The sequence below is a fragment of the Tiliqua scincoides genome, chromosome 8 (assembly GCF_035046505.1).
Source record: "Tiliqua scincoides isolate rTilSci1 chromosome 8, rTilSci1.hap2, whole genome shotgun sequence".
NCBI lineage: Eukaryota > Metazoa > Chordata > Lepidosauria > Squamata > Scincidae > Tiliqua > Tiliqua scincoides.
In genome coordinates, this window is record NC_089828.1 from 31,958,990 (window position 1) to 31,974,579 (window position 15,590).

Below are 15,590 nucleotides of genomic sequence, written 5' to 3' on the forward strand. Positions count from 1 at the left end.
TCTTAACAGTGTTTACTTCTACATCCATGTACAGAGGAAGAAGTCTGCCTCTGAATATCAAATGCCAAGCACACACATGATGCGGAAGGACTGCTGTCTTGGTGTTCTGCTAGTGGGTGCAACGTAGGGCTAGCCACTGTTGGATGACCAGGAGGGCTACCCTTATGAAAAGCAAAGCAGGTGCTAATTATGTGAGCACAGGGCAGCCTCCTAACCCAGCAAACATTCTTTTTTTGTCCCTAGAGAGCAGCTAACTGCCTCATTACAATTAAGACTGAATAGGTCTGGCTTGGGTACTCTTCTGGCAGTCTGAGGGCCAGCTTCTCCTAATTTCTGTCTGGGTCACCATTCCCTAGAGCCCATCCATCAATGTCATGGCTGTTAAAAGTTCATGTCTGGGCAGACCTTTGGGGGCAGCAAACCATCAGCATGTCTGAAGCTCTTTGAACTCAAGGGAATTAGCAGCTTCTGTCTGATGAGTGCCTCCTTTGCTACTCTGAAAAGGGCCACATATGAAGCTGTCTTATACCAAGTCAGCCCACAGCTCCATTTAGCTCAGTACTGTCAAAACAACTTGTCAGGATTGGAATCTGGCACCTTCTACATGCAAAACATGTGCACTGTCTTTAAGCTGTGGTCAACCTCTGAGGAAAGGCTACAGAATTTGGGGCATATGTTTGAAGGAATACCTATCAATAAGCTTGTCCTGAGTGGGGAATCTGGCTGAACAGGGGAAGCTTCATAATTCTAACAATGCACTAGAATCTGATTCTTACATCAAGAAAAAGCAGTATTTCTGCAACTTCTAAACATCATGTAGAGTGCATAATGCTGCCTCTGAAATAGTTTTGCATAAATCTAGCCTGGATTCAGCAGCAAGGAAAAATACTCTAAACATGGCTACTTTTTTATTCAGTTTATTCTGCCTTTGAAGCACAGCGCCAAAGACATGAGGACCATAACTTTAATTATTTCTAATCAAACATTTTGATTCTTGGGTAGTTGAATTATCTGACCACTAATATAGTCTTTCGGTTTTTTTAAACACAACTGCAACATGCACACACAGCTCTGATGGAAAAAAGTTCCAACCAAGCAGAAATGGAGAGCAGGTCCTTCCACAACATCCAATCAAAAGGACAAGTTGGCATTAAGGGAAGTGATTCTGCTAAAGTTACAGGACTGAGCAAAATAACCTCAAAGGCCACTTTCTGTCCATCCTGCTTCTGTGGCCAGAATAACAGAAGCTGCAAATGGTGAAGATGGTAGAGGTTCCTTTTCCCCATTGGTGAAGGCACTGCATAGTTGCTGGTCAATCCCTTGCCACATCACAGCAACTAATCACTTAGCAGATCCCATAGCCTGCAAGGGGAATTCCAAGTTGCTGCAGGTGGAGGAAGGTCTGGTCACTTCTAAGGAGAGTCTCTCCACTAGGATACAACCAGATATTGGTGGAAATAGAGACCAAAAAGGCTGGAGACTATTTGGCAGGAAGCCACCCACCACGTAAGAAAAGAGAGGAGTCCACGATAGAACAAGGGTGTGAAGATTGCACTAAGAGCTCCAAGGGCCCCTGTGATCTGCTGCACTGTCTCTTGAATATCTTCCTTTCCAGCCTCATGTGAGGGAACAGTGTGGACATCCACTGCTGGGGACTTGGGGGCAGATTCTGGATAAAAGCCCCAGGAGTATTCACCTTAAGATAAAAAGAAAAAAAAATCGGTTGGAAGAAAGATACATGTACAGTATATAACAAACTTCTAGGATGCGCTACAATTGCTGCAGTTCTAAAGTACTTGAAGAGGCTGGTTCTATTAACCTTTGTTAAACATACCAGCTCAACAGAGCTCTATATTCAGAGATAGTTTACCTCTAAATCAGTGGTTCTCACACATTTAGCACCGGGACCCACCGGAAGTGATGTCATGACTGGAAGTGACATCATCAAGCAGGAAAATTTTTAACTATCTTAGGCTGCAATCCCAGGAGTAAGTTTCCTTTACTATGATTGTTAAAAGAACATACATAGTAGTTTCTTAAAAGTACAGGTCTATAATTTCCCCAAATGCAGTCACATATTATGGTAGTATCAAGTCTATATATTAAAAATAAAATATTGAAATGAATAGGGACCCACCTCAAATTGGCTCGCGACCCACCTAGTGGGTCCCGACCCACAATTTGAGAAACACTGCTCTAAATGGTAGAGCAGCAGTCTCCAAACTGTGGAACTACTGCATGAATGAAAGTTACTCCCCCCCCATGTGCCATTCTGCCACACATCTTTCCAGTTGATCTCTGCAGAAACTAGCTCTGAGCAACTGCCCCCACCCCAAAAGTGGGGTGCATAGCCTACTGGTGTGACAGGCAGCAGAAGCAGTTGGCTGGTGTGACTTTCTGCATAGATCAACTGGGAAAGATAAGACATTTTCTTATAGGAGGCATTTTCCAGAAGCCATAGAACGAACAGGGTAGTTGCTGCATTCACATCTTGGCTTCCCAAAGGCAATTGCTTCATTGTGGCTGGAAACAAGGAGACTAGACAAGATGAACCCCTGGTCAGAACCAGTAGAGCTTTTCTTATGAAGATCCCAAAAATCTTATCTGACCATTCCTCCTTTCAGAAATTTCAGCCTGTCAATTATTCCATACATGATGTCAATGATTCCATACAGGATGCCATGGGAAACAAAAACCTCCTGCGAGTTCAAAGTGCCCTCCTAAGAAAAGGCTCTACACTCTTATTTCAGTCCCCAATTCTATACCCTACTGCAGTGCTTCTCAAAGTGTGCTCCTAGGCCTTGGGGCTATCAGAAAACCCTTCAGGGGCTCCACAAGCACACCATAAGCTGTCACCATCTGCTTGGCACTACACACACTGTGCATGCACCAGCACTCTGGGGTTCCCCAAGACTCCACGCATGCAATGGTGAGGCTCCCTGAGATTCCATTTGAAGTGTAAAGGGCTCCAGAGAACCACTGCCCTACTGTATACTGAACTTTGGGTACATTCTTTTTCTGTTTACCTTATCTCCATTTCCCTGGCTCTCTGGCAGCAATATCTACATTATAAGCCTCAGGGCAGGGACCTTTCCCCTTGTTCTTGTTACAATGCCATATACATGAATGGTGCATATCAATAAAAGAGGAAAGAATGGCCCAAGCAATTGTTTTTAGATGCACTTCCTGCAGAATGATACCAAACTGTTTAAAGTCTCAGAAGAGGTTATCAAACCACTCTCTGAAGCTGGAGTCTAAACTGGAACTAAATTTGGACAGTGGATAAAATACTGATGAGCCAGAAGTGAACCCCATCATTTAAACAGTGAAAACACATTGTATGTTTCATCAGGGTAGAGTGACAGGCCCAGAGCCTGCATCAGAGCACGGATGGGCTCAAGCACCCCCTTACCGAGAGTTTTAAGGAGCAGTGTACAGTGCAGGGTGAGAATGATGGGGCCCAAATACTGCAAGCTGACCACAGTTACATAGCAGTAGATTCTGGTGATCTGCAGGGAGAAACAAAGAGAAAAAGTAGATGGCAATTGTGGCACAGTTTACATTGGGAGGAGTCTGCATGGCCTGATCTGAAGACAATTGGGAGGAGTCTGCATGGCCTGATCTGAAGACAAATTTACTTGGAAATGCATCCAGGCAGAGTGTGATATGTGTGTGTTGTATCTGTTTTAGAATTAAAGTGTTTTTCAGCATATTAGCAAAATGAAGCCTTCATGGTTCAGATGCAGTCTACCCCTGACGATCAGAAAACTGCAATATAGTTTTGAATGTTGATCCCTGTCCTGCCCCCCAACAAAATATGTACCTTATTCCCAAACATTAGCAATCTCTCTGCTCCATACAAGTGACTGAGGCTGGACAAGAGTGACTTTTATAAGGCCAGTTGCCAAGCTCATGACCATGGAGAGAATCAAACAGGGACCTTCCGAATGCATTGCAGAGCATAGGATAATCATGTCATAATACAGATTATGGTTATAGGGTGAAACCAGACTACCCCACCCCTTATTTCTAACCCAAAGGTTAGAAAGGGTGGGGAAGGAGATTAAGCTCTGTTTTCAAGAAGATTTTTGATTAACCTCAAGCCTCTGGACTTCTGCCATCCCAGCATGCTGCCCATTCTACCTCTGGGGTGGGGCCATCTCTGCCCACTAGCCTCTACCCATCCCGTACCCGCTGCTGAACCTCCAGCACAGTGATGCGGCCTGCCTCCCTCTTCATCTGCTCCACCCAGCGCTCGGCAAGGTTCAGGTAAGCTTGGAGATGGTGGCGGGCAACAGCCAGGCGCAGGAGGCAGAGCACCACGATTGTCCAGAGCCGGAAGGAATTATAGGCGGCGTCAGACATGCTGCAAGAGAGTCAGAACAGAAGAAGAGAGACAGAACAGTTAGCAGTGGCAGAGGAAAGAGGGACTGTGGGAACCACAGCTTTATGGCAAGGCTTACAAGCCTGCTGCAATTCTGTAGAATGTGCTTTTGGGAATCCCACAGCTTGAATTCAAAGAAAGGAGGATTTTAAAAAATGGTTCTAGACCTTATATTGATGCTTGAAAATGTGTGGGCAAGTGCAGGGAGTACACACGGCCCTGTAAGTCTTACCCATGCACTTCCATGCACATATTTGGAACCATGAGTTCTGGAAACTTTGACTTAAAAAAAATTTGCAAGCTGGGCGGCGGGGGGTGGATGAATGTCAAAAGGGTCAGATTCTGGGGGCCTTGACTTCCTCAGAGAATTCCTTTCTTTACACACACACACACACAGGCCCCAATTTTAAGACTTAAAAGATAGATGCAAAAGACTTACATTTGCACTGTTTCTTTACCCATGGGGGCATGCAGTAGGAGGTCCCGGGAAATGGGCTTCACCCACATCAGCACTACAATCACGGGAGCAATAAAGCTGGCATGCAGCAGGAGCCTGTAAATGGGGAAAAAGTAATGGATTACACATCACACCAAACATTCCCTTCTCCAGATTTTGGGGAGTTGGAACTTGGCCAAATCCACAAGCACAGATTAAATCTAGGGCTCCCACTAAGAAATCTCAGACAGGTAGTTAACCAAATGCATTTTAATGTTTAAGTCTGCAAACATTTGCACATGACTAAATCCATAGTATTTAAAGGAACAAAAGTCAATTTTTGTGTTTACATGGTACATGCATCTGTTCCAGCAAGAGCCATCTTAGAAGAGACATTCCCTCCTGTATGTGAGAGGGAATGCCTCTTGAGGCAGTAGCTGTCACCTCCTGTTTTACATTAAAAATAATTCAGCATTTAAAAGGAGAAGGCATTGCCTGATTAACTGGGAATATCTTTTTAGGATGCACACTTTCCTTGGAAGTAAATCCCAGTGAGATACTTTCTGAGTGGATACACATAGGATTGTACTGCAAGTTAGTTACAAAGACTTTTTATCGATGCATCTGAGTAAATTTGTAGGTGCAGTGAAATGCACTTCTCTGAACACCAACAGCAAGATATGGGGAATTTGATAGCTGCCAGAATATGATGCAGTGTTCAGAACTGGTTGCCTCTCCTGTTCCCTGCCCATCTCCTCTATTTACAAGACTGACCAATCTGAATTGTGCGTCCCCCTTCATATCTGAATCCAGAGGCACTCTGTATTTTCAACTGATGGCCCCTCAAAGTCACTGCTAATCCCGCTACAGTGTTTTACTTCAAAATCAAGAAGGAAACTGTTACTCAACTGGATCAATGGCCTGTCCGCCATCATCTTGAGGGCGTCCAAATGAGTCTGAGCCAACCGCAGTCCTGGAAAGGTGAGGCAGGCACCAATGAACGAGCAGAGGGCCACCAGCCCAAGCCTGACACTCAGCTTGGTCACGGGGATCCTGTAAGGAAGCGATGAACAAAAGTGGGGTTCGGCCAAGAGGGAGGTGCATTCAAAATATAACAAAGATGCTGGTTCCAAATCCGTGTGAGAAATTCCCCATCATTGCAAAATTAGAGGACCTCCCATCCATGTGCTAATCCCTCTCATTTCAGAAGTCCAGAGCCGCTTGGAAATGGAGACATAATTAAAAACACAGACAGGTTTTGAGGCTGAAAATGACAGAGATCCTACTTACGTCCAGTCCCCCCATCCTTGCTCTTTTAAGAAGACTTCTAGGTTATCACTGACATTGTTTAGCCCTGTAGAGAGGAAAGCCAGAATGATGTCACTTTGAGGGCCAGATTTGGCCCAGGGCCCCCCAGTGGCCAATCCTGCCCAACCTACTGGCTTACCCACCTGCATCAAGGCCAAATTCCAGGTAGTCATCCCGAATGACCAGGACCACCATGGCAATCAGGAGAAAGAAGAAAGCAAAGGATAGGCACACAGAGCGCTCGCCCCCCTCCTCAGAGCGGAAGTAGTGGCGCATCACCATAAAAAAGATCTTGCTGGAGAGAAGACCCTGCTAAGGAAGTTAATTCTAGAAACCTTGCTTCCCTTCTCTGGAGAAAACAGAGCTTGTAGCAATATGATGTATGGCTTGGTTTATTATTTTGAGAAGTAAATAACGCACATTTCCAGAATAAACTGAAAAAAATCCTTGCTCATTTTAGGAGATCTGTTTTTATACGTTATTCAATCATTTTGTTATATTGGTATAAACGCTTTAATAAATGATACATCAATTAATCCCTGTAGCAGAATAAGATGGTATAGTCCTAAGGAGATAAAGCAGACTGTACCACTTCAAGAAGTAGGTGGTGGATGCCATTTTGTTGCTGGTTAATGCTCTTCTATACAAACAAAATTCCCTGAATGTAGAAGAGAAGCATGTTCTAATCTAGTTATGCTATTCTCTTTGTTGTGCTTGTTTTCTACCTTTTTTCCACATTGGGGAATTCCATTCAAAAAATGGAATTTCTCCCTGCCTGTGCGTGAAGTAGCACAGTCCACTCTTCCACTTCATTCTGCTGCAAGACTTGACAAGGCAAGTCTTGAGATTGAGAGGCTGCATGTTAAATTTTTCTGAGCATATGAAGACTGCCGTAGAGAATCGGCTGAGGTGTAGTCTAGTGTAGTGGCTGATACTTAGGCACCAGCTGACAATTCCCTGGTTTGAATCTTGCCTCTGCCATGAACTCACCTGGATGTGAGCAAGATACAACTCTTTCAGCCTCAGATTTCCCCGTCTACAATAAGGGGATAAGAATATTACCCTACCTTGTTGGGTGGTTGCTAAGGCTTCATTAAGATGATGTGCGTGAAGTTAGTCTTGTATAAATGCAGATAATATAAAGTGCTGCATAATTGCAGATGTCCTCTGTACACACTTTGTGAACATCTTTGTTGAAAAGTGGTACAGAAATAATCAGTCAACAAATTACCATTATTAATAAAGCAGATGAAGGAAACTGAAATATAAAGGGTTTGCCTCCCCATTGTGCATCTAATATCTATGTATATTAGGGGATTTGTGAGGTGAGGGAATATTGATGGGGGGGTGAGCGGGTTGCTCTTGCAACATACAGGCAATCCTCATCCATGCAAGGTCACATTCTTGTTCCAGGGCTCAAACAAATAGTTGGGATTTGAACCCATGTCCTGAAAAAGCATCAAGTCAGAGCTGGGTTGCTTACCACAAGGGAGGAGAATGTTCTCTCTGGTGCAATATTTGACCCACCAAGCAGCTTTCTTTTTAAAAAGAGAAAAAAAATGCCAAGTTTCTAGTCCTTATTGAGTTGGGGGAAAATAAGAGTTTCCAGCCCTACATTGCCATCCCACATGGAGTCCTCTCTCTACTCTTTCAGCCACATTCTGAAAACTCAAATGATGGAAACAGAGCTATGGGAATGTAAACAAACTTATCTACCAACATTATCTGATTGCAGAATCTGGGCAGACTGGTTGCATAATTTTTTTCTCTCATTCGTTACGCATAGAGCTCTGAAGTAGAAAACCAACAAAGGCTGCAATCCTATCCATGCTTGCCTAGGAGCAAGCCCCATTGACTATAATGGAACTTACTTCAGAGTAGACATGCATAGGATTGGGCTCTAAGGTCCACTACTTCTGCCTACCTATGGCAGAAGGAAAAAGTCACCATCCCTATGTGGAGAAGGACCAACAGGCCCAGGCTGGACAAGGATACACAGAGAAGATGACAGTGAGCAAGCACCACAGAATCCCGATATTGGCTTCCTTCTGGGGGTCCACCAGACAGTAGTAGCCTTCAGTGAAAAGGTAGATGAAAGTGGAGTACACGGCAAAATCAACATACCACTGATATTCCAAGAAATAGCGCAGGACTAAGGAGAAAGGAGAACACAGTCATATCACCTCTTGTGAATTTGTAGGCTTACTAATTGTAAGAGAGGCATGGTTTGCAACCGGATGCAACCCAGAGCCCCAACCAGACAGAAATATAAATACAAGTCACTTCATATGATTACAGCTATTTAATAGCATTAAATAAATAAAACTGAATTCCACAAAATTAAGGCCTCTGACTTGTCAGGCATCCAGTGTATGTAATTCTTGGCCAGAGTATCACAAAGTGGAAGAAAGTTTACTTTAAAGTGAGCAACTGGGTAGAAGCCAGTCTGCACACTTTGCCAACACCCACAAACAGAAGGGACTAGAGCCTTACTTTCTGTAAAGTATCTGTCAAAAGAGATATATGAGGGTGAGTGTGTTTTTAGTGGGGGCAGGCCACAAAGGCCACCCTATGGCTACTAAGGAGCGGGCCAGAGAATAAAGGCAACCTTCCCTTCCACCCCCATACGACAAAATAGCTTAGAGAGTCCAACCTCCACACATTTACCCAGAGCATCAATGGCCGTGATGGGACTAGTCTCCAGTCGCAAATCGATATCTCTGGGCACAGATGAAGGTTTGTCATCCATAACACCATTGATCCTCCTGCCAGAGAGACAGACAGAACTCACCTGCTATTATTGCAGTGCTAGTGCAACAGGGCAGGCAATTATGGGGGACAACAGGAGGACTGAGAGGCATTTTTCGCATTCTGGTTATAATCCTGTAACCTAACCAAACTGACCAGAAATAGAACAGAAAATAACCTGCAGAACTCGCTGCTACAAGAAGTAGTGACAGTCACTGGTTTAGATGGATTTTTTTAAAAAAAGAATATAAATTCATGGAGCTACGATAAGCCACAATAGTTGAATGGAACCTCCATGCTCAGAGGCAGTATTTCTGTGAATAATCGAGAAGTTGAATTTCAGAAGCCTCACAGGCTGAAGATCCCAGATTCCATTTCTAGCACAGACAGGTAAGGTGCTGTCTGAAACCCTGAAGAGCCACTGCCAGTCAGAGGAGACAGCAGTGAGTTAAACAGCCAAAGAGTCTCACTCTACAGTTTCCTATGCAGATGTTAGTACAAAGGGGGGGGTATGTTATCTTCATACCATCCTTGTGGTTTCCCCGAGGCATCTGGCTTGCCACTAAGGAAACAGGATGCTGGACTAAATGAGGCCACTTGGTCAGATCCAGCAAGATCATTCTTATGAGCTAGTACTCATGAGACCTATCAATAAAGTCTCTATGGTCAGAGGCACTCTACCTCCAAACAGGGGCATGCAACTAGTTTGCAAGCTTTCCGGAGGCATCTGGCTGATCACTCTTGGAATCAGGATGCGACACTAGATGAAGATTTGGTCTGACCCAGTAGGTCAGACATCCCTTATGTCACGGATGTTTGTAGAACTGGGGGCACATTCTAACAAAAGCGCTGTCATTTGCAGAAATGGCTTGTTCTCCCTTGAGGCTCTAATTGTCTGGTTGCAAATCACTCCTTTGCCCGGACTTGGGAAAAAGTCCAATTGTAGAGAGTCAGGTTGGTGTAGTGATTTGGGAGTTGGACTTGGATCTGGAAGATCCAGGTTCAAATCTCTGCCCAGCCATGAAGCTTCCTGGGTGACCTTGGGCCAGTCACCATCTCTTAGCCTAACCTATCTAGGGTTGTTGTGAGGACAAAAGGAGGTGAGGAAGGGAAGGAACTACGTACACCACCCTGAGCTCCTTGGATGAATGGAGGTATAAATATGTGAAAAATAAATAGTTCATCTCTTCAGCGCTCTTGTTAATTTCACACCCCAAATGGCTGTCTACCTGCCAGCTCTACTCACCTGTCCCGCTTGGATTTGGGCTTCTGCTTGCCAGCCAGGGCAAACAGCTCCTCTTCTGATGGATGCTTGTAGCGATGCAGGCTGATGGGGCAAACAGAAAGGGAGAGATTAAAGACCAAATGCTGAAGCATCCTCAAAAGAGGCATTCCTCTCTCACAGACAGTTGGGAATGCCTCTTATTAGGAGATCCCCTATCCAGGGGTTTGCAAGTAGTGTTCAAAATTATTTTTTTAAAAAAATTAAATTTGCTACTTGATGAGCCGAGGACACCTTTTTAAGTGATCCAAGGTTTTTAGCAGATCAACCAAATCAACGTAGCTCTGCTTGGAAGTAAAATTCAGTGCTTGCTCTCAAGTCGGTGTTTCATGAGACTGCAGTCTAAGAAATGAAAAGATTCCACTGGAAATGTTACAGTAGAAATCAACCTAAGAAATACTGATGTCACTAGAAGCGGACCGGCTGGGTTGTTGGGCTGGGCCTGGGTTGATGTACCTTCCGTTACATAGTAGCCATCGCGCAAAGGACCAGTGCGGCGCCATCTTCTGCATGATGCTGGCCATGAGCAAAGAAACCACGAGCTGCACACCCATCACCGCCTGCCAACCGGAAAGAGAATTAGCAACCATGCCTTCAGCCAACCAAGAAGCATTTTGGAACACTTTTCATTCAAAATCAGAGAGATGCCCTCTCTGTGCAAAAATCCAAACAGCAAAAGTCTGTGGTGCTAGTGGGAAGCCCAAGGAAAACATCAACCCAGCGCGCAGCAGCTGTGATGAAAGCCAATGCCATGCCTGGGATAATTTAAAAAAAAAGGGATTGATAATAAAATGGCCCATATTATTATGCCATGGTACAAATTAATGCTAAGGCCACATCTGGAGAATTGCATACAGTTCTGATCGCCACATCTCAAAAAAGAAAACAATTCTGCGCCACACCACAACTATGGAGATATCTTCTCTGATCCCCATTGTTATGCAGTTAGGTCATTAAATGAACATTCAGTCCAATCTATTGCCTTGGTTGTGTAAACAGACACTCCCTGCCAGACACTAGCTGGCTGCACAGGCTCCTGGAGATAGATTGCCTCTTCTTTGCCTTAAGAGCCTCTCTGTTGTGAAAACATAACTTCTGCTGCAGGCTATGGAAGACCTGATTGCCTCATTAAGAGCATCTTTATTGTGCTTTGACCACCATCCTATATGTGGTCTGTCGTTAAGTGAACAGTTGTTAAGCGGCGCACGCCTGTATAGTGGAACTGAAAAAGGTGAAGAAGAGAGTGATCAAAATTATTAGTGAGCTGGGACACCTCATGAGGAAAGCCTACAGCATTTGGGGCTCCAGTCTATAAAAAAGGTACCTGAGGGTGAACACAACTGAGACATATAAAATTATGCATGCGATGGATAGAGTGGATAGAGGGATGTTCTTTCCTCTCATGCACGACACCAGAACCAGGGGTCATCCATTAACACTAAGTGGTGGGAGAGCTAGAACAGTCAAAAGAAAATATTTCTTTACCCAGCATGAAATTAATCTGTGGAACTCCTTGCCACAGGATGTGGTGCACAGCACCACAGTACATGGCCTGGATGCATTTAAGAGGAGACTGGACAGATTTATGGAAGAACAGTCCAGCACAGGTTACAAGCCATGATAGGTTTATGCAATCTTCTGGTTTTGGAAGTAGGCCAGATGTGCTTCCTGAGCCATCTGATTGGCCATTGTGAGGTGCAATAAGCTGGACTAAACAGGCTTTTGGCCTGATCCAGCAGGCTCTTATGGGAAAGATCAATCAAATATTGTTCATAATCAAATACTAGTGGGGAGCCAGGAAAATGTGAGGTGTTTTTTTCCCCCTACTCCAAGCTGAGTGAGTAGGAATTTGCACCTCCAGAGAGTCATAGCTAAAATGCAACTCCATACAGGGAGACAGAAAGTTGGATGCTGAGCTGTGTTCTATTTGTAGGAGTGGGAAGGTGATCTGATGTTTCTGGGGGACGGGAAGGGGGGGTGAACTGGCCTCTCTCCCAAACCCTGAGGGTGGCAGAGGGGGGAGTATTTCAAACAGCTGCTTCAACTCTCCACTTAACACTCTTTCCCTCTCTCACACTGTAATACTCTTTTAGAAGCACAGTAAACCTACCCACACTTCATGTAAAAATCTGGAAAGGAAGATGTTCATTTCAAGAAAAAACAAGCTGTAAAGTTGCTAGCCCTCATGAACAATGTGCATGGGAGGGGGGAGAGCTTCTCTTTTTGGAAGCCTGTGAAAGACATCCACTGTGCGCATGGGTGTCACGTTTGCCCATTTTGCTCCCCAGGACCCTTCCTGTGCAACTGAAAAACTACTTGTGAGAAAGTAGGACCTTTTGTCTAATGCTCAAGCACTGAATGCATGTTTCGTGGGTTTCCTAGTAGGAATCATGTCTTCTTCTATGTCAGTGTGGGCAACCCCACATGCACATTTCTTTCTGCACAAGGGAGCAAGAATCTATGTACTTGGATCTGAATCCCGAGCATGTGCTTTTCCAGAGGCACTGTCTACCGCAAAACCTTAATCTGGTGCTTAATTCTGAGTAAAAGTCCACAGGATCAGATAGACTGTTTTATTTCTCTCCTAAATGTTTGATTGTTTCAAGACAGAGAAATTTAGCAAGCAAAGCTTTCCCCATTCAAGCCAAATCACTGAGACCCTGTGCCAGGAAAAGTTTTGCTTTTCGTATTTCTGCCTGTCTTACAACTGTTGGAGACACCTGAGCCCTGACTCCAGCCACCAAAGTTGACAGAAGTAGATAGTTCCTTCATTTTGACCTGTAGATGCAACAAAAGGCTCTGAAAGGGGGCAGTTTTATACAGCTTTAACAGCCAGATGCCCTTCAGGAATTCAGCAAAAAAGGTAACAAGGCAACTGCCCTCCTGTGCCATTTGCTACCAGTGACTGGTATTCAGAGAAAATTCCTGCAGGTTTCGTTTAGACACTGTGGTTCAAAGATGCCTCCTCTTCCACAGACTGGTCTATCTTTTTTAAATATAAAAAAAGCACCCTGCTAGAACAGATCAATGTAGTCTAGCATCCCACTGCCAACAGTGGTCAGCCAAATGTGCCTGGGTGGGACTTCTGTAAGCAAGGCATCATCCCTCTCTTATTACATGTTCCCACCAGCTGGCATTCAGAGATATACTGCAGCTCAGCATGGAACAGGGATATGTGATGGGTGGGGAGGTAGAGCCTCCCAACCCCCTAAAAGTAGAACCTCCATGTCATAGGTGGGTGGGCAGGCAGGCAAGGCAGAGCCTCCCCCCTGGAGCCCTTTGAGAAGCAGAGCACATGGGTACCTCACACGGCAGCGGCACTTCTAAAAAGGACTCTGGGGGAGGCTCTGCCTCACCTGCCTTCCCACCCACCTATGACATGGAGATTCTACTCTTAGATATCACAGGAACAGAGGAATCAACCTTCAGGATCAGGAACGTTCACAAGCAGGGGGCAAAAAAGCAGCCCTTGTTTGTGGTTATGCCCCAACCATCAAGGTAGACTGCCCCTAGCCAAGGAGGCTCCACTGGGCTTGCCCAGGTGAGGACCACCAACCCCTCACCAGAACCTCTCTCCCCTCTGTGGAGGATCATGACCTCCCCTATGGATCCCAAACTGCATGTCTTTAAGGAAACCAACCCTAGGCTCCAGCCTCTGAAGCTTCCCCCTCTCCAAAGGACTGTGGAGGACTCCAGCACGTGCAGGACTGAACTCACCATGTTGTCCAGAGACCCCCAGCAGAGGTGAGTCAAGAAAAAGGGGCCACGGGACAAAGCACAGCAGCTCCACTTCTGAACGCCTTGCAGAAGAAGATGTGGAATCCTTCCCGCCAATCAAAGCAGAGCTTCTGAGTGATTGCCAGCCTCCAAGCCAATGACAAAGCAAAGGATGGGAATAGGCGGGGCTTTGCATTTCCTCTTTTTTCTCCACCTCATTCAAAGTGCACCTGTTTCCGGTTTTCAGCAGCCGACTGGCGCGTTGCATTCCGGGTCTTGTAGTTTCCCCCCTTATTTGCAGCCCAGCTTTGAAGGATTCAGGTATCGCTTGTGTTGATACAATCAAGCGTTGCTTCTTCATGGCTGCAAAAAATTAATAATCTTTGTATGCAAACGCTATTTTCCCCACCCCTGCAAAATATACTGTTTCTCTGTCTCTGTGTATACAGTATGTATAAATAAATTTGTTCATATTCAATCAATCAATCAATCAATCAATCAATCAATCAATCAATCAATTAGCATGCATTGTTTTAATATGAACAATTAATTATTTTGCTGCATTGTTGCATGCATTGTTATAATGCAAACAATCAATTAATCAATATTTTGTTGCATGGTTGCACGCATGCATTGTTTTAATACAATCAATCAATCAATCAATCAAAACATTTATATTCTGCCTAGAAGCTGTGACTTTTCTTCTTTGACCTACAAAATAATTACACAGAGGGAGGGAGGGAGGGAGTATACGTGTATTATCAAGAATGTATGTGCTTGCTGTTTATACTACCTCTGAAGATGCTCTGATTTGGCTATAATAAAAAAATAACAAAGAACTAAGGGTTAACCTAGGTGCAGCATCCAACAGTGGGCATCCAGGTGCCTTCAACAACTGCACATCTACTCCGAAGTAAGTCCCATTATGTTCAATGGAGCTTCCTTGTTGCAGCCTAAGAGACATGGGTGCGTGATGGGTAGGCGCATGTGTTTGTTTTTTTTAATTTTGTGGTTGCAGATAGTGAGACTGAAATGTTAGTTAATTAATTTAAGAAAGTAAAGGGATATTTCTAAGAAAGTAATGGATACTTCTGTAATTGCCATCATCCAAATTTCTCCCCAGATTTTTGAATTCCAAATTACTTGGTCTTTATTCCAAAGTGGAACTGGTACATTAGGAATTCTCCATTATTCCATTCTTTTATCACAAAATTCTGTACATAGTGCTGTGCTTACATACTTGGTTTTTATCACAATTTCTCAGTCTTTAAGTTTCTTTATTGCTTTCCCTCTCCTTTACATGACTGACACATACATGTGCTTTGAGAAAAACAATGTCAAAAGACAACCTTGATACAATTCTATTTTGATTGCATCAAGCCTGTCATGCTTATATTCAATATATGATTGCAACAAGATTGTTTTTGTGTGGGTTTGTACAGATGCACAAGATGATGTACTCATCAGTAAAGCTCATCAATAAAACATTGCACAAAAAGAATTGTGATACAATCACACATATAGTACAATCATGCCATGATGATTGCTTTTTGATAGTGTTCTAACCATGCACACATTCTCATTGGTATCATAGACAGAAAAAAAAATGTCAGAGAATTGAAGGAAGTGAAAGCTGTGACAAATTGGGCATGCTCAATTCTGAAATTAATTTTAGAAATTCACCTAATTAAACAAGAATTAAGGAGAAAAGGAAT

General features: G+C 44.1%; 1 protein-coding gene across 4 annotated transcripts; it reads right to left on the reverse strand.

Moving 5' to 3' along the window:
* Positions 1-901: 901 nt before the first annotated feature.
* Positions 902-13,951, reverse strand: TMEM161A (transmembrane protein 161A). 4 transcript variants are annotated; one of them, XM_066635411.1, is made up of 12 exons: positions 13,876-13,951; positions 10,615-10,718; positions 10,123-10,203; positions 8,796-8,893; positions 8,124-8,280; positions 6,272-6,423; positions 6,111-6,174; positions 5,730-5,873; positions 4,824-4,937; positions 4,192-4,366; positions 3,413-3,509; positions 902-1,696 (listed from the first exon to the last, which is right to left on the reverse strand). In XM_066635411.1, exons 1-12 carry the CDS (start codon positions 13,876-13,878, stop codon positions 1,431-1,433), a joined length of 1,455 nt encoding a protein of 484 aa, XP_066491508.1. In that variant the 5' UTR covers positions 13,879-13,951; the 3' UTR covers positions 902-1,430. The 4 variants fall into 4 exon arrangements, with proteins under 4 accessions (XP_066491508.1, XP_066491509.1, XP_066491510.1 ...); XM_066635412.1 differs by lacking the exon at positions 13,876-13,951 and adding an exon at positions 13,799-13,848; XM_066635413.1 differs by lacking the exon at positions 13,876-13,951 and adding an exon at positions 11,644-11,701.
* Positions 13,952-15,590: the final 1,639 nt, after the last annotated feature.